General features: G+C 40.6%; 1 protein-coding gene and 1 long non-coding RNA gene across 2 annotated transcripts; one reads left to right on the forward strand and one right to left on the reverse strand.

Moving 5' to 3' along the window:
• Positions 1–6,383: 6,383 nt before the first annotated feature.
• Positions 6,384–15,298, forward strand: si:dkey-4e7.3 (inosine-uridine preferring nucleoside hydrolase). The gene is made up of 7 exons (XM_024389271.1): positions 6,384–6,536; positions 11,614–11,711; positions 12,634–12,824; positions 13,927–14,106; positions 14,180–14,291; positions 14,404–14,540; positions 14,633–15,298. Exons 1-7 carry the CDS (start codon positions 6,442–6,444, stop codon positions 14,978–14,980), a joined length of 1,161 nt encoding a protein of 386 aa, XP_024245039.1. The 5' UTR covers positions 6,384–6,441; the 3' UTR covers positions 14,981–15,298.
• A 4,046-nt stretch (positions 15,299–19,344) lies between these two features.
• LOC112224929 lies at positions 19,345–21,296 on the reverse strand. Its single transcript, XR_002949508.1, has 2 exons — positions 20,234–21,296; positions 19,345–19,936 (listed from the first exon to the last, which is right to left on the reverse strand). It is a non-coding gene; the product is annotated as an uncharacterized LOC112224929 (long non-coding RNA).
• Between the last annotated feature and the right edge of the window lie 2,692 nt (positions 21,297–23,988).

Consider the following 23,988-nt stretch of genomic DNA (forward strand, 5'->3'; position numbering starts at 1 on the left):
TGACTTGAATGGGATTTGTGCCAGAAATGCTAAATGGAAATTGTACCACAAATGCATTTGCAAAATGTCCTAGGGAAACTATCCCTAATAAAGCTCCCGGGTCTAGCAGTGGCATTGTCACCCAGGAGGCCTTGCTAGCTAGCTACAGTGTTTGATTCATATCAGCCATTTTCTTATAAAACAACTCAGCTAGCTATAAAAATTATAATTTGCGATGCTAGCTAACGTTAGCTAGACTCGGGAGCTCATGGGGACATAGCCTTCATGAACCAGAGTATTAGATATGATTCCACAATGGGCAACAACATCTGGCTACTAATTCGTTTTCAGCCAAAAATGTTCACATCAAAGTTTATCCGGTGACCATCGCATTTAGAAGGATAGCTACTGCTGGAAATGTAACTGGCTTGCTAGCATGCTGGCTCTCGCTGGAGGTTAAATTTCCTTCCATATATACAGTACCGGTCAAACGTTTGGACACACCTACTCATTCCAGGGAATGCTTTTCCAACAGTCTTGAAGGAGTTCCCACATATGCTGAGCACTTGTTGCCTGCTTTTCCTTCCAACTCATCCCAAACCATCTCAATTGGATTTAGGTTGGGTGATTGTGGAGGCCAGGTCATCTGATGCAGCACTCCATCACCCCCTTTCTTGGTCAAATAGCCCTTACACAGCCTGGAGGTGTGTTGGGTCATTGTCCTGTTGAAAAATGAATGATAGTCCCACTAAGCACAAACCAGACGGGATGGTGTATCACTGCAGAAGGCTGTGGTAGCCATGCTGGTCAAGTGTGCCTTGAATTCTAAATAAATCACTGACAGTATTTTTCCAAATAGGGCTATCTTCTGTATACAACCCTACCTTGTCACAACACAACTGATTGGCTCAAACGCATTAAGTTAAATTAAATTAAATTCCACAAATTAACAAAGGAACACCTGTTAATTGAAATGCATTCCAGGTACTACCTCATGAAGCTGATTGAGAGAATGCTAAGAGTGTACAAAGCTGTCATCAAGGTAAAGAGTGGCTACTTTGAAGAATCACAAAAATATAAAATATATTTTGATTTGTTCAACACTGTTTTGGTTACTACATGATTCTATATGTGTTATTTCATAGTTTTGATGTCTTCATTATTATACTACAGGGGTAGAAGATAGGGAAAAATAAAGATAAACCCTGGAATTAGTACTGTATATTTACCAAAAAAAGGTGTCTGTTCTGTCTTGTATTTAAATGTTGAGACCCAGTAGACTGGACGCGAAAGACACGCACACTTGTTTAGCTGAAGTGTTGGCTAGCGGAGTAGAACACTTGGAAAGGAAAAGGAGAGCCGCACACTCTGGGAGCTCGGATGCAATAATTTAATAACCAACGTTTCAACAGACAAGCTGTCTTCATCAGGGTATAATGACAAACACTGGGGGTCACTAGTTTATAAGAACACACAGGTGTCTGTAATCATGGCCCGGTGTTTCATTTATTTAACTAGGCAAGTCAGTTAAAAACAAATTCTTATTTACAATGACGGCCTACCCCAGCCAAACCCTAACCCGGACGACACTGGGCCAATTGTGAGCCGCCCTATGGGACTGCCAATCACGGCAGGTTGTGATACAGCCTGGAATTGAATCAGGGTCTGTAGTGACGCCTCTAGCACTGAGATGCAGTGCCTTAGACCGCTGCGCCACTCGGGTGTGGCTTGATATCATTGGTTAATTTACAGATATAAATAGAACATATAAAAAACATGAATGGATAACATACATTCATAGATACAATTTGGCTACATAGGCCTACAAACATTTACAATGAGCAGCAAAATCACAATAATCACAAGAATGGCTTCAGATCAAAGTCTACTTTGAGACTGAAAGGAGCAAGGGTCTTTCATCTAAAGATCCAGACAGGCTCTTGTTTTAACAATAAATTGTCACGGTCACCCCCTCTCCTAGGGAGGGTGACATGTTTGATGCCGATATAACATAGGGACGAAATAGAGTGGTTCGCTTCCAAATAGTGGGCCGCAACTGGGCGACACAGTTAAATTGATCATGTTGTGAGATTGAAGTTACTTTGTTTCACTTGTGCTGGCCCAGGTGATATTGGCTGGCCCAGTGCTCCAGTTGGCTTGAGAGATGGAGGGAAAACACCTTTAGTTGACTCTCTCGGTTTGATTTATTTTTTAATTAAATAAGAATCATTTATCTGGTCTCACCTGTTTTCATTTTAGTTTGCTTCCTGTCTTTAAGTTTGGTGTGGATTTTATTTTGTTTGCCTCTTCTTGGACAAATGTAGTTGGTGCTCCTGGTGGGTGACTTTTACAAACCAGGAGGACTAGCAAATAGAAAAGGCAGGCGCATGGGAAATACATGCTGGTTGACTTGGACATAAAAGACAAAACTGGCGCAGAGAGACAGGAAACACAGGGATAAATACACTGGGGAAGCAAGCGACACCTGGAGGGGGTGGAGACAATCACAAGGACAGGTGAAACAGATCAGGGTGTGACACTTTGTTAGTTCTACCTTCTGTTTGAGTGAGAATTTGGGTTTTTCTTGCTGGAGCACACAAGCTACATTAGCCAACTGGTTAGACATTACACCATGGGCAACAACAACTGGCGACTAGTTCATTTTCAGACAAATATATTCAACTCTTCAATTACAGTTTGTCCACTGATCACTGCGTTTAGGAGGATAGCTAATTACTGAAATGTAGCTAGCTAGTTCACTGGCCAGGCAGCAGCCATTAACTACTCATGGACTCATGACATATTCTTTGATACATTTGGGTTAACTTGCTCATATCAAGCAACACGTACCAGATCGTTTGTGGAAAGGTAAATATAACAATTAGTGGGCTCATTTTTTGAATGATCGGATAGTGAAACTAAAATAGATTCGTAGCTAGCTGGTGCTTTCGTTTATTTCCCAATTCATTTGGGGATCAAGCTGAAGCTGGGTTTCCCCCAAAAAATCTCAGTCGGAGCTTGTTTTCCTAGTTCTCGTGAACGCACTGAAGTTTGCAATTTCCGAGTTCCCAGTTGTTTTGAATGCAGCATAAGAACACAGATGGCTCTTTAGATGGCTCTCTAGAGCATCTGTATGACATCACACACTCAAGAATGCTCAACCATTCACCCAAAGGGTTTTTGCATGGCTGATTGGGCTGCATGACAAGTCAACCAGTGCACTGGTCTTATATCTATGTGCCTGCCATTTTTTTCACTATCATGAGAAAACACCAGAAATAACTAATATTGATAACCATCTAGATGTCACCTTGATACAGTATGTTCAGTATGTGGGGATACCTAGTAGCCAATATTAGGGTGACATTCACAGTAAACATATGCACACAATGCATGAAGCAACTGTACACCCATCAGCAATACTTTTAATTAAAAAAATAAACAATTGTCAGTTTTATAACTGAAAATGTACTATTATTTGTGTAAAAGTATTCCCACGCATGATAGAGAGACACGTGTGATCATATACAAATGTAAGCCAGGTTTGAAATGATTGTTTTAGTCAAACATTATATCTGTTCGGGCAATTTGCAGCATGCAAATGATTTGTAATCATGTTCCAGCCCCCAGACCATCCTTTCAAGACAAAATCGGCTAAACTATAGTAGAGCACTTTCACACACACACATTTCCTTTCGACACACCTACTCCGTTCCACAAACCCACTCGCCCATACTCCAGTCCAGTGATGCCAATTTAGCAATTGTGTTGCTAGATTGAACAACTTTTCAGAGAGCACCTAGCAACAAATTTGGCTACTTTTAAAAATGTATTTGGAACTTTTAGCAACTTTTGAAAGGTGACTCAAATGCTAAAATGCACGCATTTTTCCTCTAAATGACACAAACAAAAGATTTTCTCTTTCACACACTCAGTCACGACACACGTGCCTGGCTGCAAAAATGCGTTGTGAGTAACATCAGCAGCAGGTGCTCAGCTCGTGCACAGGCAGCAGCAGGCCAGCAGCAATTTCAGTAAATTGCAAATCATTGTTGGCAAATCATTGTTGGCTGACTGCAGCAGCAGGAGTAGGGGTAAAACGAGCCAAACCCAATGAATATAGTTGGTCACGAATGTTTGATCTTGAACAGAACTTACAACATCAATCAACATGTCTCAATCAAAATTGTACAGCCAGAAGAACAGAAAAGAGTGGGAGTCTGTACCAGAACAAATGTCAAATCATATTTTTGCTGAGATGGCCAGTCAATTTGAGTAACGTTAATGTGTATTCTACGTAATGACGCAGTTTTACGTTATCACGCAATGACATCACAATGTCATTTAGCAACTTTTAGCAAAAATTCAACCTGCCTCTAGCAACTTACCCTGAAAATTAGTTGGCAAGATGTGCCAAGGTGGCGGCTTGAACAGACGCTTTTTTACCGAGCTCCGTACCAAACTTCAGAAAGATTGTGAAAAAAAACAAGTTTACAGTCATTACTATCACCTAGATTTGAGTTAAAGAGAGGAATTAGGCAAGGTTGTCCTATCTCTCCGTACCTGTTTTTACTAATCACCCAACTTCTTGCAAATTCTTTAAATAATAGTCCTGTACAAGGCATCTCCATAGCTGGTAAAGAAATTATTACAAGCCAGCTGGCTGATGATACTACACTTTTTCTGAAAGACGCTAACCAAATTCCCATATCGATCAATGTGATACAATTATTTTCCAAAGCGTCTGGTCTATATCTTAACATTAATAAATGTGAACTCATGGCTGTCAAAGATTGTGTGACACCTTCATATTATGGTATTCCAGTAAAAGAAGAACTTACATATTTATGCATAACCATTACAAAGGATCAGAAGTCTAGAGGCTTACTAAATGTGCACCCTCTTATTAAAAAACCCCAGAAGAAGCTAAATCAATGGCTACAGAGGGACTTATCTTTAAAAGGTAGAGTCCTAATAACCAAGTCCGAAGGTATCTCTAGACTAACATATGGCGCTCTATCTTTATATCTTGACAGTAAAATAAGCAAGGAGATAGACCAGATGCTTTTCAACTTTCTGTGATGAAACTGTACCCATTACATTAGGAAAACTGTTGTAATGAACACTTATGAGAATGGTGGGCTGAGTTTTCTGGATTTTACTACCTTAAATAATACTTTTAAGATTAACTGGAGACAACTCATCGTGTCTTCTCTACTTTTGGTGGCCTTTACTTCATGTTGTTTTGCAATTATAATATTGACAAAGTTCCAGTGAAACTTTCTGCTTTTCATCGGCAGGTTTTCTTGTCATGGTCCTTAATTTATAAACACAATTTTTCTCCACACAAATATTATATATGGAATAATCGGGATATATTGTATAAAAATACTTATTTGTTTTTAGAATATTGGTTCTGAAATAATATCCTATTGGTGAGCCAACTGGTAAATGCAGAGGGTCTTTTACTCAGTTATAAGGAATTCTTATCACTTTACAAGGTCTCTGTAACACCTAAAGATTTTGCAAATGTTTTAGATGCCATTCCCTCAGGTGTTGCTCTATTATTCAGGAACTGTGTCAAGACCAGACCCTCAGAGCCTACCTTCCATTAACCCTGTTGACCCATCAGTAGGAAAGATTTGTTTCTCTTTTGGTCCATTCAACAACAGAGCGATACGAACCTTGTTTCATCAGGATGTTGTATCTACTATACCTTATTGCCTTATTGGAATGGATTTATTGATAATATCTGTTGGAAGAAAGTTTGGAGGTTGCAACACACATACCAACTTGTTAACAAAATTAAGGTAGTTTCCTTTAAAATGATTCATAAATATTATCCTGCCAACCACTATATGAAGAAGTTTAAGGAAAACATCAACTCAAATTGCTCCTTTTGTAATGACCACCCAGAAACAGTGTTGCATCTTTTTTTGGCATTGTATTCATGTAAGAAAACTGTGGCAAGACATCAGTAGATTTATAATTGAACACTTTTATGAAGGTCTTACACTATTGTGGAGAGATGAACTGCTTGGATTCTTTACCTACGATAGAAATAAGCTGAAACATTTTTATGTAATTCATTTCATTATTCTTTTGGCCAAATTTCACATTCACAAATGTAAATTTACAAACAAAAAAAACAAATTTTCTTACCCTACAAAAAGAAATTGAACTGGATTTTTAAGACAATTAAATATTCTACTAACAAAAAAGCTGTTAGAATTATAAGTGTATTCATGTCCCTTAAGGTCTTTGTGTAATGTGATATTGTACCCCCTAGCTCAATTTCCATTGTATATAATCTATACGTGTGTCCCCTCATGTACTCTATGTATTGATTTGTTGTTAATAATAAAAAATATAAAAAATAAAAAATAGTTGGCAATACCGCTCCAGCCGCCATATTGGGATGCAGCGCACGGATGGCCCAACCCGGAAACGAGAGAAAGGTCTATGACTGCGGCAAGATTATCGAGATTCAATGTTGAAAGCGCATTGGAGGTTGTTCATCTTTACCGTAGACATACACGGAGGTTAGCGGAAAGCAGGTGCATATACATTTTTTAAAATTAAAACATTGCGAATATTAATTTAAAGCGAGGCCTATGGATAGAGCTTATGCCATAACTTTGGGACACAACATCGTGAGACTTTATTCGTTCAACCAATACACAGACTCCCAAATGTTGTGTTCCCGTAGCTAATATGTATGGAACGCCGTTTGGGTCTTTACGTGTCAAAATAAACTTTTAATTTGACACGTCAAATAACACAATTCTATTAGAATGCTGTGCGTGATGAATTTGCACGTATAAACCAAGCGCCACCACTATCAATCAGTAGCACTGTCAAAGCTGTACCTAAAAGTCTGTTTCAAGCACACACTGGCCACAACCGATGTGTTTACAATAACGCGATGGTAATGAGGCATTATTTTTTCGACCGCAACTTCTGGGGTAGCTAGTTTTAGCTTGGTACCTAGCTAGTACCAATACAACCAGCCTGAAAACAATGACCAGTAGAAACTGCAGTCATTTTAATTATCCTTAACAATGATTTAGGAATCCTTGTGAGTAAGTATTAACTAGGTAGCCACTTGTTGTTCGCCTATTGAAATTCAGTTCATTAAAATAATTAGCTAGCCAGCTACTTAACCCTGTTGCCCAAAGCTAACGTTTTTAGCAGCCAGCTAGCCTCATCTGGCTAGTGAGGCTCGACCGCACTGGGTTATGTGTTGTGAAGCTAGCCACAATAAGGATTTGGCACTACAGTGGAATTTGCAGTTTGCCTTCAAATTAAAATTACCTTTTTGAAAGTGACGCAGGTTATAATTGGTGGAATTATGCCATATTTAGACTAGATGATGTTAAACAAGGTTGGAATGTGAAGCAATGAAATGGGTTACCATTCTACTCGGTGACACCCTCAGAACACAACTGTGAAGAGTTTATGCAAATGTTAGTGTTGTAGCTCTTATCGCAGAACTGACTGAATTCACCTCTCCAGTCAGCCTATTGTGTGCATTGACATTCATATTGCACTGTACAGCTTTACCTAAGGATTGGGGTTCAATGAAATGGGGTATCAGTCTACTCAATACCCAATATAGTTTTCCCAACATCCTCCTCAGTTATCAGACTCCAAAACATCCACGCAGTATTGTTTATCCTCTTGAATGGTGTTCAATACACATGGGTTGATAATAAATGTGGCTCAATTCACAGTTGTTTCAGATGTTTCTCTGGGTGTCACTGAGTAGACTGATACCCTATGTCATTGATCCGCAATCCATAGGTAAGGCTGTACAGTGAAATAAGTATGCCCCCAATGCAATTCTAAAGTCCAATACATCCAGTTTGATTTCAACAGCTTTGTGTCAAATGAACAAATGATTGTATTTTGTTGATTTTATATAACAACATTTCAACCTCGTTTAGCATGATCTATTCAGTTATGGCATAATTCTATTTGTATTAATTTGTATTGCTGTCACATACTTTTATTTTGAAGGCTAACTGCAAAGTTCACTATTGTGGCTAGCTCCACATAAATGGGTCCGACAACCATTAATCAAATGAGAACTGTTTTATAAATGAGGGTTATTTTAGATGATGACACATACAGTGGGGAGAACAAGTATTTGATACACTGTCGATTTTGCAGGTTTTCCTACTTACAAAGCATGTAGAGGTCTGTAATTTTTATCATTGGTACACTTCAACTGTGTGAGACGGAATCTAAAACAAAAATCCAGAAAATCACATTGTATGATTTTTAAGTAATTAATTTGCATTTTATTGCATGACATAAGTATTTGATCACCTACCAACCAGTAAGAATTCCGGCTCTCACAGACCTGTTAGTTTTTCTTTAAGAAGTCCTCCTGTTCTCCACTCATTACCTGTATTAACTGCACCTGTTTGAACTCGTTACCTGTATAAAAGACACATGTCCACACACTCAATCAAACAGACTCCAACCTCTCCACAATGGCCAAGACCAGAGAGCTGTGTAAGGACATCAGCGATAAACTGGTAGACCTGCACAAGGCTGGGATGGGCTACAGGACAATAGGCAAGCAGCTTGGTCAGAAGGCAACAACTGTTGGCGCAATTATTAGAAAATGGAAGAAGTTCAAGATGACGGTCAATCACCCTCGGTCTGGGGCTCCATGCAAATCTCACCTTGTGGGGCATCAATGATCATGAGGACGGTGAGGGATCAGCCCAGAACTACACGGCAGGACCTGGTCAATGACCTGAAGAGAGCTGGGACCACTGTCTCAAAGAAAACCATTAGTAACACACTACGCCGTCATGGATTAAAATCCTGCAGCGCACGCAAGGTCCCCCTGCTCAAGCCAGCGCATGTCCAGGCCCGTCTGAAGTTTGCCAATGACCATCTGGATGATCCAGAGGAGGAATGGGAGAAGGTTATGTGGTCTGATGAGACAAAAATAGAGCTTTTTGGTCTAAACTCCACTCGCCGTGTTTGGAGGAAGAAGAAGGATGAGTACAACCTCAAGAACACCATCCCAACCGTGAAGCATGGAGGTGGACACATCATTCTTTGGGGATGCTTTTCTGCAAAGGGGACAGGACGACTGCACCGTATTGAGGGGAGGATGGATGGGGCCATGTATCACGAGATCTTGGCTAACAACCTCCTTCCCTCAGTAAGAGCATTGAAGATGAGTCGTGGCTGGGTCTTCCAGCATGACAACGGCCCAAAACACACAGCCAGGGCAACTAAGAAGTGGCTCCGTAAGAAGCATCTCAAGGTCCTGGAGTGGCCTAGCCAGTCCCCAGACCTGAACCCAATAGAACATCTTTGGAAGGAGCTGAAAGTCTGTATTGCCCAGCGACAGCCCTGAAACCTGAAGGATCTGGAGAAGGTCTGTATGGAGGAGTGGGCCAAAATCCCTGCTGCAGTGTGTGCAAACCTAGTCAAGAACTACAGGAAACATATGATCTCTGTAATTGCAAACAAAGGTTTCTGTACCAAATATTAAGTTCTGCTTTTCTGATGTGTTAAATACTTATGTCATACAATAAAATGCAAATTAATTACTTAAAAATCATACAATGTGATTTTATGGATTTTTGTTTTAGATTCCGTCTCTCACAGTTGAAGTGTACCTATAATAAAAAATTACAGACCTCTACATGCTTTGTAAGTAGGAAAACCTGCAAAATCGGCAGTGTATCAAATACTTGTTCTACCCACTGTAGCTGTATAGTTAGTTAACTATAATTACTTAAACAGATTGTCGTTTTGCTCTGTTTTGGGGAAGAACATTGTTTGCATCCATGAGCTAGCTTTCTTTTATGACCAGCACTGAAAGTGCGCGAGACAACTTTACCAGCATCATTGCATGCGTATCAATGAATCGTTTTACATATGAAATACTAGTGATAGTGTAATCAATGTGTAATAACTACGTAATTTTTTTTATAAACGCGTTAAATTATTATGACGGAGTCATATTCAGGTCCTGATTGGTCAACTATGGAACGCATAGTCAACATGCTTATTTGACACGTGAAATAGTGTTATTTGACACGTCAAATCGTGTATTTTTTTTGACATGCAAAGACCCAAATGGTTCCATAAATATTCCCCAAATTCAGAGTCTGTTTACATTCAGCGAAAGATTTGTGCATTCAGACTCGCTGCCATGTGCGGAGTTGTATTGCCTTTGACAGGTTCGATAGCACCACTGTTGTTATAAGGTTACACCGTGTGCTCTCTTTCAAGGTGCATATACAGAAGTCGCACCACTATTCCCTAGTTGCTAAAATTCTAAGAGTTTGCCTAATTTCCGTTTATGTGACAAATAAATCAAAATATTGTATTTTCCGCTGTTTGAAGCTGGTGTACAAAACAAAACTGAAAAGACGCAAAAACTTCAAGACCACTGAACACGCGTTTGGCATATGTGTTTTTCTGTTGCTCATTTGAAAAATGAGATGTCAGCCTTGGAGGTGTTTCCTGGCCGATTCTCAAGTTTAAAAAAAAGTGCTTGTGTAACAGCCGTCTCGCTATGCTATTGGATAGAGAAATCACCACAGCTGTTCACCCCATGTTGGTGGGAAAATGGACAAATCAAAACCCAACCTGCATTTACCCTTTGTGACGCAGTGAAGTTCCAAACTCCGTTTTAGACAGACAGACTTTATTACCAAAATTATCCAATTGACACTTTATAGTCAATTTTGACACTAGAATAACTGACTCCTATCAATATCGCAGGGCGTTTTCAAAGGGATTTGTTGCTTTTTAAAGCCAAGCATTGAAAATAGCTCAGAACAGTTTTACCGCTTCTTAGACTTGCTTCCGATGAGAATGACATACCTATAACTATCATTTCTATGTGAATTTGTTCAGTTGCCTAAAAAGTTACATATTGCAGCTTTAAATAATATTGATGTGTTTACACAAAACTCTATACTGTAGCAGACTGCTAATCATACAGGAATTTAAGCCATTCATCTGCATGATCATTCATTCAGTCTTGTTCTTCTTCAGTCCCGATTGTGGCAACACATTCGATTTACACAGAAAAAATATATAAACATCCCTTGTCTGTCAAGGAATGTTGAATACAATTATATTTGAACTGAAGATTGTCCGTGGAGTTGATCCTTCAGTGGGTCAAAACTTTAGACAAAATATCCACCAGAAAGTATTAATAAACCGACTTCAAAACACAAGTCTCTGTCTGTAGCAATCAAGATTTGTTTGCTCATGACCTAAGGCACTTGCACAAGACAGAAGCGCATGCTTCCGATGCATGCCGAAGTCTTGCAGGTGTTTACATGGTTTTGCCCATGTGCCAGGTGATACACTACCAGTGGTTACATAATTTTTATCCTGGGGATATTTTGTCTGAAAATTCATCCCACTGAAGGACCGAGCGCTCAGACAACCGGTAGAGTAAGTTGAAATGTAATTTCATTAAACATTCTGTCCTGTAAGGAAACTTTCCAAGTTTTTGCAGTGGCTTGTTTAACTGTATACCAACAATTGGTATCTCAGTCTGATTTATTAGACAAGTTCTCCTCTAGTTTATAGTCACTGACTTCACTCCTCCCTCTCTTTCACAACCCTCCTGGCCGCTCAAAGGTTCCCAGTTGCATGTGACGGTCACTTGTTAGCCAGGCCAAGAGGAGTAGCAGCCTGTCCACACCGACACAGCCCAGTCCTATTCTATTCAACTACAGGTAGGCTGTACCTCTATTCTAAGATGACATGTACTACATGTCATGTCGGTGGGTCCTGTGTGAATATGCTGTCCGACTTCATTGTAATTCTAAATCCCAGGCCACTGAACAATATAGGTACGGTCGATGGTCTCTTTATTGCAATTGTGCAACAATAACTGCAGATGATCAGATCTCACAATACCTGGACAGGTGTGAACATATTGAGACACTGCTGAGAGAGATTGTGAGATGCAGGTTTGCTTTTATTGCCATGAGTCTTGTCCTGGAGGCAGAACTGAGCGATTTCCCCATAGATAAGCCAGCTGTAAAGTAAAAATGAATGAAAACAAAAATGTGCTTTTTGGTCTTAATTTAAGGTCAGGGTTAGCAGTGTTGTTAAAGTTAGACTGTGGCTGTGCCAGCTAGTGACCACTCTGCAGTGCTAACCTGCTTGTGAGACAGGCAAAAAGCTCATAGAGGTTAATGGACTCATACTGGAGCCTAGAACACAGCCTGATCAGAACACACCGAGACAGCAGAGTCAGACCATGCATGTAATAAGGAACATTTGTGTTTGTTCCATTATCACGTGCATGGTCTGACTCTGGTATCTCATTGGGTGAGAGGTTGTTCAACTTGAAAGAATAAATAAATCAGTGTATGGATGACAGTACCTCAGTTACCTTTTTAGTAAAAAAAAAAAAAAAAAAAAAAAACATGACTAGGCTAGTTATTGAAAGCTTGGATCAGACTGCAAATTGAATATTAATGGGTGTTTTAGTTTAGAAGTTTTCTGTGTACCAATTCTAAGATTGAATCCAATATTTCTGTTCCTGTGTTAATGTATCATAGTGGTTAGGTTATAATTTTTGATCTGTCTCTGTGTTAATGTATCATAGTGGCTAGGTTATTTGATCTTTCCTTGTGTTCTGTGTCTCAGGCTCCAGTATGAGTAGTAAGAAGCTGCTGGTGGATGTGGACTGTGGGGTGGATGATGCTCAGGCTATCATGATGGCACTGTCCACCCCTTATGTAGATGTCCTGGGCATCACCTGTGTCCATGGCAACACCAATGTGGAGAACGTGTGCAAGAACACGCTGCGGGTGCTCCAAGTCTGCAACAGACTGGAGGTATAGTGCTGTTAATCTTTGGTAGACAATGTTAGTCCCTTTCAATTAGATTATATCGTTTATTTAGCTAAAATTGTCTTGACATATTTGTTGAAGTAAACAAGCACCCAGTGGGATACAGGGAATGTGCTTATATTGTCACGAAATATAGAAAGTGCATTTAACGGTAAATAGGAACATCTGCTCTTTCCATGAGACTGACCATGTGAATCCAGGTGAAAGCTATGATCCCTTATTGATGTCACTTGTTAAATTCACTTCAATCAGTGTAGATGAAGGAGAGGAGACGAGTTAAAAAAAATACTTTTAAGACTTGATACAATTGAGACATGAATTGTCTATGTGTGTCGTTCAGAGGGTGAATGGGCAAAACAAAACATTTAAGTGCCTTTGAACGGGGTATGGTAGTAGATGCCAGGCGCACCGGTTTGTGTCAAGAACTACAATGTTGCTGGGTTTTTCACGCTCAACAGTTTGCTGTGTGTATCAAGAAAGATCCACCACCCTAAGGACATCCAGCTAACTTGACACAACTGTGGGAAGCATTGGAGTCAACATGGGCCAGCATCCCTGTGGAATGCTTTCCACACCTTGTAGAGTCCATGCCCCTATGAAATGAGGCTGTTCTGGGGGCAAACTCAAATGTAGGAAGGTGTTCCTAATGTTCTGTACATTCGGTGTATAGACTAATGTATGGATACCCTTACACAGAGGGGAAGAGATCACATGATGGGGAAGGATGCGATGATAGTCTGTTGACCTCTGTCTCAGACACATGACTGTGGAGCTCTACCCAATTCTAGAGCTCTGGAAACTGAGATCTGATTTGACATAATGTTCTGTTTACAGCAGTAGCACATAGACAGAGCATCATTGTGGAGAGGCTGGAGTTTACATCAAACGTTGCCATGGCATAAGCAAAGTAGTTGGTTTAAGAAACAGATTGGCACCCAGACTAGTTTTTGACTCCGTGTTTTGGGATGCCCACTTACATAAGCTGGGCTCTTGAATTCATAGCAAGTGAAAGTGTAGAGGGAATACTATAAATGTTGCAATTTGAAACTATTGCATTCAGGGTTCTGACCTCTGTTCTGTGTTCTAGATCCCGGTATTCCGTGGTGCTGCCAAGCCTATCCTGGGGAATGTGATCAGTGCGGGAAACTTCCATGGCCAGGACGGGCTGGGGGATGCTCCAGACCCAAACGCTCCGGGGCTGGACATGCTGCAGATGGAAGGAGCGGTATCTGCACTGATCCGGATAGTCAATGAAAACCCTGGAGAGGTGAGAGAGCAGTAGACGCAGGCTACTCAATATGTGTGTGTGTCCCTGTTGTAAATGCAGCTGTTTCTCCCAGGTATCTCTGGTGGCCACAGCTCCCCTCACCAACCTAGCTCTGGCTGTAAGAATGGAGCCATCCTTCCCCAGCAAACTTAAAGGCCTTTACATCATGGGAGGCAACACAGAGTGTAAGGGCTATGATTTATTTGCTTCAGAAGATCAACTTATCTAGTATACTAATGGTAAATAGATAAATGGGTCGATTGCCATAGGTTTTAATAATGTGGTACCTGTCTTCAGCCAGAGGAAACACCACAGTGTGTGCAGAGTTTAACTTCGCTGCTGACCCGGAAGCAGCTTACATCGTACTGAATGACTTCCTGTGTCCCACTTACATAGCCAGCTGGGAGTTCACCTGCTACAGCAAGCTGCCCTGGGTAACATTCATTTCATGTAATCAATAAATGATAAAACACTACCTTCCACATTATGATTGATGTTGTTTTCCTATTCTGGTTCCACCTGACAGTCGTGGTGTGATGCCTGGCTGGCCCAGGAGTCAGAGAAGGCTCGCTTTATGGCCCGGATCTTCCGCCACAGTATGGAAGAGTCGAACAGCGAGCGCTTCCAGGCGGAGATGGTTGACGGCATGGGCTTTGTGTCATGTGACTCCTTCGCCATGGCGGCAGCCATCGACAACACCTTTGTCACCGAGAGCGACCACATGGCGGTGAGCGTGGAGCTGACGGGCACACACACGCGTGGCATGATGATCCTGGACACACTGGGCATGCTGAAGAAGACTCACAAGGCCTTCGTCATGAAGAAGGTGAACATGGTGAGGTTTGAGCAGATGATGATGGACGCTCTGAAGTAATCTCTAGGTCTGCTACAGCTAACCACTAGACTGTAGAAGTAAACAAACAACTACGAGAACGCTCTATGGGACCGTAACCAGGGAAAAGTGACAACTCCAACCTCATCCAGTCACCCCAAGACCGTGGACGTCAAGGCAGCCCTCAACACCTCTCTGATTGAGGGGTTGGGTTAGATGTGGAAGACACATTTCAGTTAAATGCATTCAGTTGTGCAACTCTTTTCCCTTTTACTGTATTGTCAGCTCACGCTGATGTCAATAATCATGCCTTGTCATTTATATAAACATTTTTAAATAAATCGATTGAATTACAACTCATACCAGCAGTCGTGTGCATTAAACACTCCATTATGTCACAAGCACATTCGCAACACTTAATCCGTTTTATTGATACATTTATTACACCCAGTTGTTCAAAACAGATGCACAATTTAGAAATCTATCTTCAGAGCAGTCAAGGGGATGGACAGTCCTGGGTATAATGATTACGCCAATTCTATTGCAAAACATTTCACAACAGAAACCGTTTAGGAGAGTTTCAATTAGACAAATGCAGGTAGGTCCCTCCCCGTTTCGTTGTTTCCATTTGGTTCTTAAACGGTAAACATTTTCCGTAATGAATACACCTCTGCTTTATAGAGTTTCTTGAAATTTGCTCATTGCAGAACATGGAAGCAGAAGTACAGCCCAGCATAGAGTTCTCCCGCACATATGCAAATGTCTTTAGTTGTAATTGTGGTAGGCCTATTCACAGCAACACTTTAGTTTCTACCCATCATGGCAGGAGGACAAAAGTCTACTAAATATTCTTTGATCACTATATCCAGTGGTGGAAAAGTACTCAAATGTCATACTTGAGTAAAAGTAAAGATACCTCAATAGAAAATGACTCAAGTAAAAGTGAAAGTGACTCAGTAAAATACTACTTGAGCAAAAGTCTATTTGGTTTTAAATATACTTAAGTACAAAAGTAAATGGAAGTAAAAAAAAAAAATGTACTTAAGTATCAAAAGTAACAAATATGAATCATTTTACCTTTATTTAACTAGGCATGGTTTGTATTTTATTTTGTATTGACTGATAGCCAGAGGCACACTCAGACAATTTATAAACAAAGCATTTCTGTTTAGTGAGTCCACCAGATCAGAGGCAGTAGGGATGTTCTCTTGATAAGTGTGAATTTGACAATTTTCCTGTCAAAATGTAACAAGTACTTTGGGTGTCAGGGAAAATGTATGGTGTAAAAAGTATATTCTTTTCATTAGGAATGTAGCAGAGTAAAAGTTGCCAAAAATATCAAAAGTAAAGTACAGATACCCCCAAAAAACAACAAGTAGTATTTTAAAGTATTTTTACTTAAGTACTTTACACCAGTGACTATCTTCTCTACAGAACAACCTCAATCACGTTCTCAGGTGAAGTTAGCATAATAAATTACAATCCCCATACTGACCCTTTTAAGTTAGTTAAGCTACTATTTACAATTAATAATTTCAGTGCTGTCATTGTTCCAGAGATTTCCAACGTTGGTCCATTAATAGCCTTTCCTGCCCCGGAATCTAGACCTGTTATCTCAAATGAAATCGTATTTGTCACATGCGCCGAATACAACAGCTGTAGACCTTATGGTGAAATGCTTACTTACAAGCCCTTAACCAACAATACAGTTTTAAGAAAAATAAGTGTTAAGTAAAAAATCGAGGTAGATCAGAAACTAGTCAGTTCGATACATAAGGATTAAGTGTTGAATTAATGTCATTGCTGTCACTGATGATCTCACCACAGATCTCTTGCACTTCAAGAAAGAAGTCTGCAATGCACAACAGTGGCCCTCCTTCAGACACTGACATCTCCCCCCTGCAGAAACAGACAACACAGGGTTAGCTAAATACTTATTTTTTTTTTACCAAGACTGGTGTTGTGTTTTTGATCATTCTCACCGTTTACATTGACCACACAACATATATGCATGAATACATAAAGCCTACCCACTACTACTACTAATGACACGTTCAAAACAACTGGGAACTCAAAAATACGACGTCAAATCATGACATCAGTGATCTCCAGGTCGGAAAGTCAGTGCTCCAGAAAGAGACCCGAGTTCCCAGTTAAAATTCCGAGTTGAATGTCTGTTCAAATCGATTTTTCACAAGTTCCCAGTTGTTTTGAACACTCGTAAGTCGGAGATTTCCGAGTTTCCAGTTGTCTTAAACGTGGCATAACTATGGCGTCAAAATCGATCCAAAAGACGAACGAGCACTAAATGGCGCGGGCGTGCAAGATGTAGCGTCATTGCATGAGCAAACACTTGAGTCGAGAGAGAAGAAAATGGTCAAGCCAGCAGAGGACGGGTACCGCGAGTGCACAGGACTGTCAAGAGTGCAAATTAAACTTGAGACTTTAAGTAAGCAGAACATCATTGTCACATATCAACAACAAACAATATTGAACTATAAGAAAATAAACGTGAATTAAACGAGTATATTTTGGGTGGGGGGGCCTAACATTTTAAAACCAGAAATAGCCACTTGTCATTGTCAAGTTTTCGCTCTCAATTGATCAAATTGTTATCTCTCAAGTCTTGTCACCTTTGGCAGGGTTGCCATGTCTGGCAGAAATGTATAACCCAATGACAAAACTCACTCAAAAATGTTTTTTTTTTTCGCAGCAAGAGCAGGGTTGCCACATCAATCCAATATTTTTTCCCCCGAGAATTTTATCGGGCGAATTAAGGAATATCAACGTACTTTTTAACAGCATAGGCTAAGAAGCAACATTCTGGTTTCCATCAAAATTATAATTCTTGCGAGTTTAAGAATATGTCACAAGAGAAAAGATAAATCGCCCTTATTAAACACTCCAGATAATTTGACTTGTTTTGACTGCTATGATGAAACAATAAGGCTAAGGGCTGTCTTAGGACATAGCCCTTAGCAGTGGTATATTGGCCATGCTTTATGGAAAAAGGGTGTCTCCATAATGACCAATCTAAATAGCCTACTTTCAACTGGTAAAACGTAATCACGACGTGCGCGCTGCTCTGTTTCCATGATATCTGCAGTTGTCTCTCAACTCACCATTCATTCACTCACTCAGTAACAGCCTGCTCACTGCCTGGTAGTTAGCAGCAGCAGGTATCTGAAATATATGTGTTTTTAAAGAGAATGCCATTGCGGCCGCGGTGCAATTTAAAAGTAGCCCAAAAACCTGCACCCGCAACCAATACATTTTTCAAAGTATCCCAATTCACAAGAAAACTACGAACATGGCAAGGGCGGGTTTATAGGCGGGTGCGTGTCTAGAAACCCTAGATTGGCCACTTTCATTGACGTGATGGACGAACTAGCTACATTTCTGCCATTGTGTTGTGATTGGCTATTACGAGCCTTCTGTTTAGCTAGATAGCCGGGTTGAGTAATAAGTGCCGAACGACTTGAGGAACCCAGCAGCTTGATAATCAAATTAATTAGGAAATAAATTATAATAGGTACACTATACCTTGCTGCAGCACTCTCTCAACACGCACACACCCGTCAAGCCCTCTCCACCATTCATTCACTCACTCAGTCACAGCCTGCTCACTGCCTGATAGTCAGCAGCAGCAGCAGGTAACAGTGAAATATATAGATTTGTTTTCAAAGAGAAATGGAATGGCGGCGCGGTGCAATTTAAAAGTAGCACAAAAAACCTCCAGCAATAAATTTTCACCCGCGGCATCGTATTCAAAGTAACCCAGTTCTCAGGAAAACCGCGAACGCGCAACCCTGACCTTTGGTTTGGATTTCAGTCTAATAGTTGGGCGGGCTTACAGTCTAGACACTTTAGATTGGCCACTTTCACTGGTGTGATGGACGAAGTAACAAATTCCTACCATTGGCCAGTCCAGCGTTGTGATTGGCTATTACGAGCCTTCTGTTTGCGATACACTGCAAATCCGTCTGTTTAGCTAGATACTGTAGTTCGGCACTTAGTGCTCAACCCGAATACCCAGCAGCTTGATAACCAAATTAATTGGGAAATAATAGGTACACTATACCTTGCTCTATCAACGGACACACCCCTCAAAACCTCCCCACCATTCACTCACTCATTCCACGTTGAGTGGAATGTACTTGCTAAACTTATTATTGCTTATTATTGCTGGCTAATTACTTATTAGCCAGCAAAACGAAAAGCGGTCAGCTCTTCTGACACCATGAAACGAGTCGACTAATTGCAGGCAGGAGCCAATATTTGGGGTATTAAGCCTAACAAAGGACACGCACAGCACATTCTTATTTTTTTTTTAAAGTATTTGAAAATACAAAAGGGGAATCTTCTACCTCTCATCCAGAGCATAACCAATCACAAATAATACAATGTAAACTGAATCAGCTTTATTCAACAAATACATTTGCATGTTCAGGAACTTTACTGAAATGGTGCTGCCACAAACAGAATATACAAACAAAAAGAAAATATCCACATACAGTATGTACACTTTAAACTGCAGGTAGCCTACAGGTTAAGAGCATTGGGCTGTTCTTCCAGGTCGCTGGTTCAAATCTCGAGCAGACTGTGAAAAATCTGTCGATGTGCACTTTGGCGAGGCACTTTACCCTATTTGCTACCTGTATGTCGCTCTGGATGTGAGTGTCAGCTAAATGGCTAAAATGTAAACATATGCTAAATGATGCATATAATAGGAGTGTAAGGTGCAAAGTCCATGGATGAGAGGACCAGGTGGAAGGTTGGTGAGGGCCAATGACAAAGGGGAAGAAACTGTTCTGTGGCAGGAGGTTTTGCCAGAGGGGAATATTTGGAAGAGGGGGTGAAAGGGGTCGGCAATGAACTTCCCAGCATACTTCTTTGCCTTCGATTCGTGCAGGACAACCAATGACCCTCTCAGCAGACCAGACAATCCGTTGCAGTGATGGAGGTGGTGAGGATGGACTCGGTCATTTAGAACAGAATCTGTACACACAGCATTCAAAGGAGGGCTGAGAACAAAAACACCATGCATTCTCCAAACATTGCACTGAGGAAAACAGATTTAAAATAGTAATTGTCTGATTGAGAACTACTATTATCGATCAATTACAGAATCTAAAATTATTTATAGTTGACAATGGACGTTTTATTGAATAGTCAGTAATAGAGTCAAATTGCACAGGGAGTCTCATCAGAGCAGATGTTATCAGCAAGCCAGAGCAATCTGAGGAAAGAGCACAAAGTAGAACAAAGATTTACATTTATTCTGTTTGCACTTACTGTATCATTTGACATAAGCCCTGTCCCAATGTATCTTTGCTCAACTCTTCACTTCCTTTTCAAAACTCATTGGAGGTCTTAGGCAAGGAACTTTGGGTCATCTCTTATGGGGGTTTAAGGAGGCGGCGGATGGTCAGTCCTTGCATCCATAACACGGTCTATGAATTTGAGAGCGGTTACATGTCCCCAGCCCCATCCCTCAGCTTTTTACTAAACAGGTGCAAGAACGCTTTGTTTTAACTGCTGATTGTCACTTTAAGAAACAAATAAATGAGCATACAAGTATGTTTAAGCATACATGACTTGAGTGTGGTGCCATACCATTAACTCCCAAATTAAAATCCTTGTACAATCCATAGACATTGGTAAAAAGGTAAACAAAAGTATGACAATGGAGATTGAGGAAGGTGGAGCGATACATATGTGCAGAGTTGTTTAATTAAGGCATAAAATTAGTTGGTAGTCCCCCGTATTTGTGAGTGCAGTAATTTCTGAATCTCGATATGTAGAAAATATTTCTTCAGGTTATCAAAAAAAAAAAACTCGATTTAATTTAATACGTACGGGAATGAAGTTCTGCTCACTCACTCGTAAACTCTCAACTGTAATATGTGCGCACCACACCGGTCTACGCTCCCTGAACCCGTCCTCTGCTCGCTCGACCACATTTCTTCTCGAGCAATATTTAATCTAGCTCGCGCGCCCCATCTAGTGCTCGTTCGACTTTTGGATCGGATTTGACACCCTACATAACTAGAATTATTCAGGCTGGTGCAGAAAGCTGTGCACTTTGCAATGGAAGTGTGGCTTAGCCAACCAACACAATTAATGGTAGGCCTACGCGTTAAAATAAAGGATGGTATACAAATTAAACTGTCAACATTACCCAGCAGCCAGGTCCTCAGTTAGGAAAGCCTAACGGTAACGTTACCTTTATAACGCAGTCGTGTTGGAGACATGCGTTTAAGACAGCTTTTGGATCAATTACGCAAGAAATGTATAAGAAAATACAATTTGACACGATCGTTGTTATGCAAGCCACCATCTTTGATTCGCAAAGTATCCTGGGAATGCGGAAGTGAACTATATGCATGCTGGGAGTGTTTAGTTCCTGTATAAAAAAAAGTTAGCGATTGTAATGTACTTTTTCAAGTCTACTGCTAGGGGCCACTTAAGGCTCACAAAACATCAAAATGAGTACGAATGCAAGGAGAACTCAAATATAGCAACTTTGAGTCTCCAACATGATGCAATCTGATTCGATACTGGCTGGTTGGTTAGTTCCACATGGATGTGTGGCTGATGGTGATGAGTCATTCTCCTATGTTACTTGAAAAAAATGAAACCAAGGCAGAAAACAGATGGGCATGAATTGTTTCAACAAATTTGATTTATTTAAAACGATGAGAATGTACATCCATGTCAAAAGCAGAGGCAGACATACTAATGTACATGAAGGCACATGGACTGATGGGGGGGTAGGTGGAGACAGGCAGGGGTGGGAGAGCCTGGCTGTCTCAATAGTCTATCCTTCATCCACTCCTAGGGTCTAGGCAGGCATCCTCCATATTGCTTTTATATACAGTCTTCAATAAGCGTGGATGAAGGGCAAAATACAAAGATGAAAGGAACCCAATTTAAACTGAGGCACACCCACAGTTTGCTTTCCCCTCTGCCCCAGCCATCCTCCACATGAATGGCACGAGTTTATACAGGAAGTCGCAAATACATTTATCTGCAAAGCTCTGGCAAAGTAATGTATAGATCTGGCACGATTCGCAGTTCTAGAGTATCAGATCTAAATAATACATTTATATCTGAAGGTTTTAGAATGTTGCACTCTTTACATGAGCCCCAGGTGTGAGCAAGGATCTGGTTTGACCAGGGGGCTCAGGGGAAGGGCCAGCTCCATGCAAAGGGGGTTGGTTGACCAATCAAATCACACACACCATCAATAACAAACATTTACAAACAAGCAAACCTGGCACAAGGTGTCCAGCTTTTGAAAGTTTTGCCCAAATCCCAATAGAGTACCACAGTATGAGTCATAATAGCCATAAAACCTAGCGGTCAAACATGGTAATTGCTCCAATCATTTTTCCCCATAGGAGATTTTAGAAACACTAAGGGCTGTGTTTGGTGTAGGCTTACCCTGACATTACATGTTGATAACAGTGTAAATATCTCTAGGACAAGGTGACATATCAATATATTTGCTTGTATGTTTACCCCCAAAATTGAAACGCTAATTAGCTGCTAATGTGGCCAACATAAAGAGTTACAAATGCCATGATCTGGAAGAGACTCGAGTCAAAAGGTAAGGCTCTCTGGATTAACTAATGTTAGCTAAATGTAGTAATGAATAAATTTGATTAATTTCTTTAAATGGACAACTCTGAACAGTCTTGTGCAAGTTTTACATTTACACAACACCTCTTAGCAAAGGGTATCAGCTAGAGATGACATGCAGGAGCTTGCAGGGATTTGTAGTTTTGTGTGATGTCTGTTTTGACGATAATTATTATTTTCAAATTTCAAAGTAAATCGAGCCTAAATACATTGAAAAAAAGAAATCACATTGGACGAGAGGAATTTACATGGCTATCAAAATGTCACACCAGGGTAAGCCTCCACGAAACACAACCCTTTAAGTGTTTCTAGAATCCCCTATGGGGAGAATTAAGGTGGGAAAACGATTGGAACTATTTCCCTGTTTGACAGCTAGGTTTTATGGGTAGTATGACACCTCCACTGTGGGGCTCTATCGACCCCTAGTCTGTATCCTAGCAAGGACACAAAAAAAATGATTGGTAGGAATTAGCAATAGCACCACCCTGCTCTCTTATAGTGTAGATGGGATTTGTTCCTTATAGCTGTCCAACCCTTCTAGATCAACATTAAGTGCTGAGGGGTTGGGGCTAGGGGGCTATTTAGAATTGCACGCGTGTGTGCATGCACATCTGAAATGTAAAATAGCACCCCCAAATAAACCGATCACTATCTTCTCAAACGTGGATGGATTTCTGGTAAAAAAAATCCTTCATAAAATCTTACTATATAAACATCTCATGGAAACCAGTTTTGACCTATCCTGAAATGAAGCAAAGAGCATGTAGGGCATTTAGACAATGCAAGTTGCTTTTCTGTATATCTACAGAGTGAATAAGGCACCACTCCAAGTGGAGCCTGGCTGTCTGCATGCAGCCCTCTGCAACAAGACGGCACAGAAAAAGTACAGCAGTCGACATCCTGTCCAACAACTAACTACCAGCAGTCTCAGATTGGACAGATTCAGGCATCACATGGGTTAGAACTGGGTTCTAATGGGTTAGGATGTCAGAAGTGTGAAATGACATCCATTGGAGATGGTAAATGAGAGCACACCAAAAGAAAAGGATAGAACATTAAACAAATTCAGTGCAACTTTCTAAATAGCATTTGATCGTCAGTTTACAGAGATTCCTTCCCAATTTACAGAAAATAAAATGTAATAATGTCCCCAAAAATATATTCCCCATTGCTGACGGTAAACATGGGGCACACTGTACAATTGGTGGTGATTTATGGTGCAGGGCGGCAGCGTAGCCTAGTGGTTAGAGTGTTGGACTAGTAACCGAAAGGTTGCAAGTTCAAATCCCCGAGCTGACAAGGTACAAATCTGTCATTCTGCCCCTGAACAAGGCAGTTAACCCACTGTTCTTAGGCCGTCATTAAAAATAAGAATTTGTTCTTAACTAGTTAAATAAAAGGTAAAA

This window comes from Oncorhynchus tshawytscha, linkage group LG26, assembly GCF_018296145.1.
Source record: "Oncorhynchus tshawytscha isolate Ot180627B linkage group LG26, Otsh_v2.0, whole genome shotgun sequence".
NCBI classification, from domain to species: domain Eukaryota; kingdom Metazoa; phylum Chordata; class Actinopteri; order Salmoniformes; family Salmonidae; genus Oncorhynchus; species Oncorhynchus tshawytscha.

Excerpts from the sequence above, each read along its gene's own strand:
- si:dkey-4e7.3 (XM_024389271.1), top strand. The coding sequence starts at position 6,442 with ATGACTGCGGCAAGATTATCGAGATTCAATGTTGAAAGCGCATTGGAG. Across the intron at positions 6,537-11,613 it reads CGGAGGTTAGCGGAAAGCAG|GTTCCCAGTTGCATGTGACG; the intron begins GTGCATATACAT and ends GGCCGCTCAAAG. Across the intron at positions 12,825-13,926 it reads AAGTCTGCAACAGACTGGAG|ATCCCGGTATTCCGTGGTGC; the intron begins GTATAGTGCTGT and ends TCTGTGTTCTAG.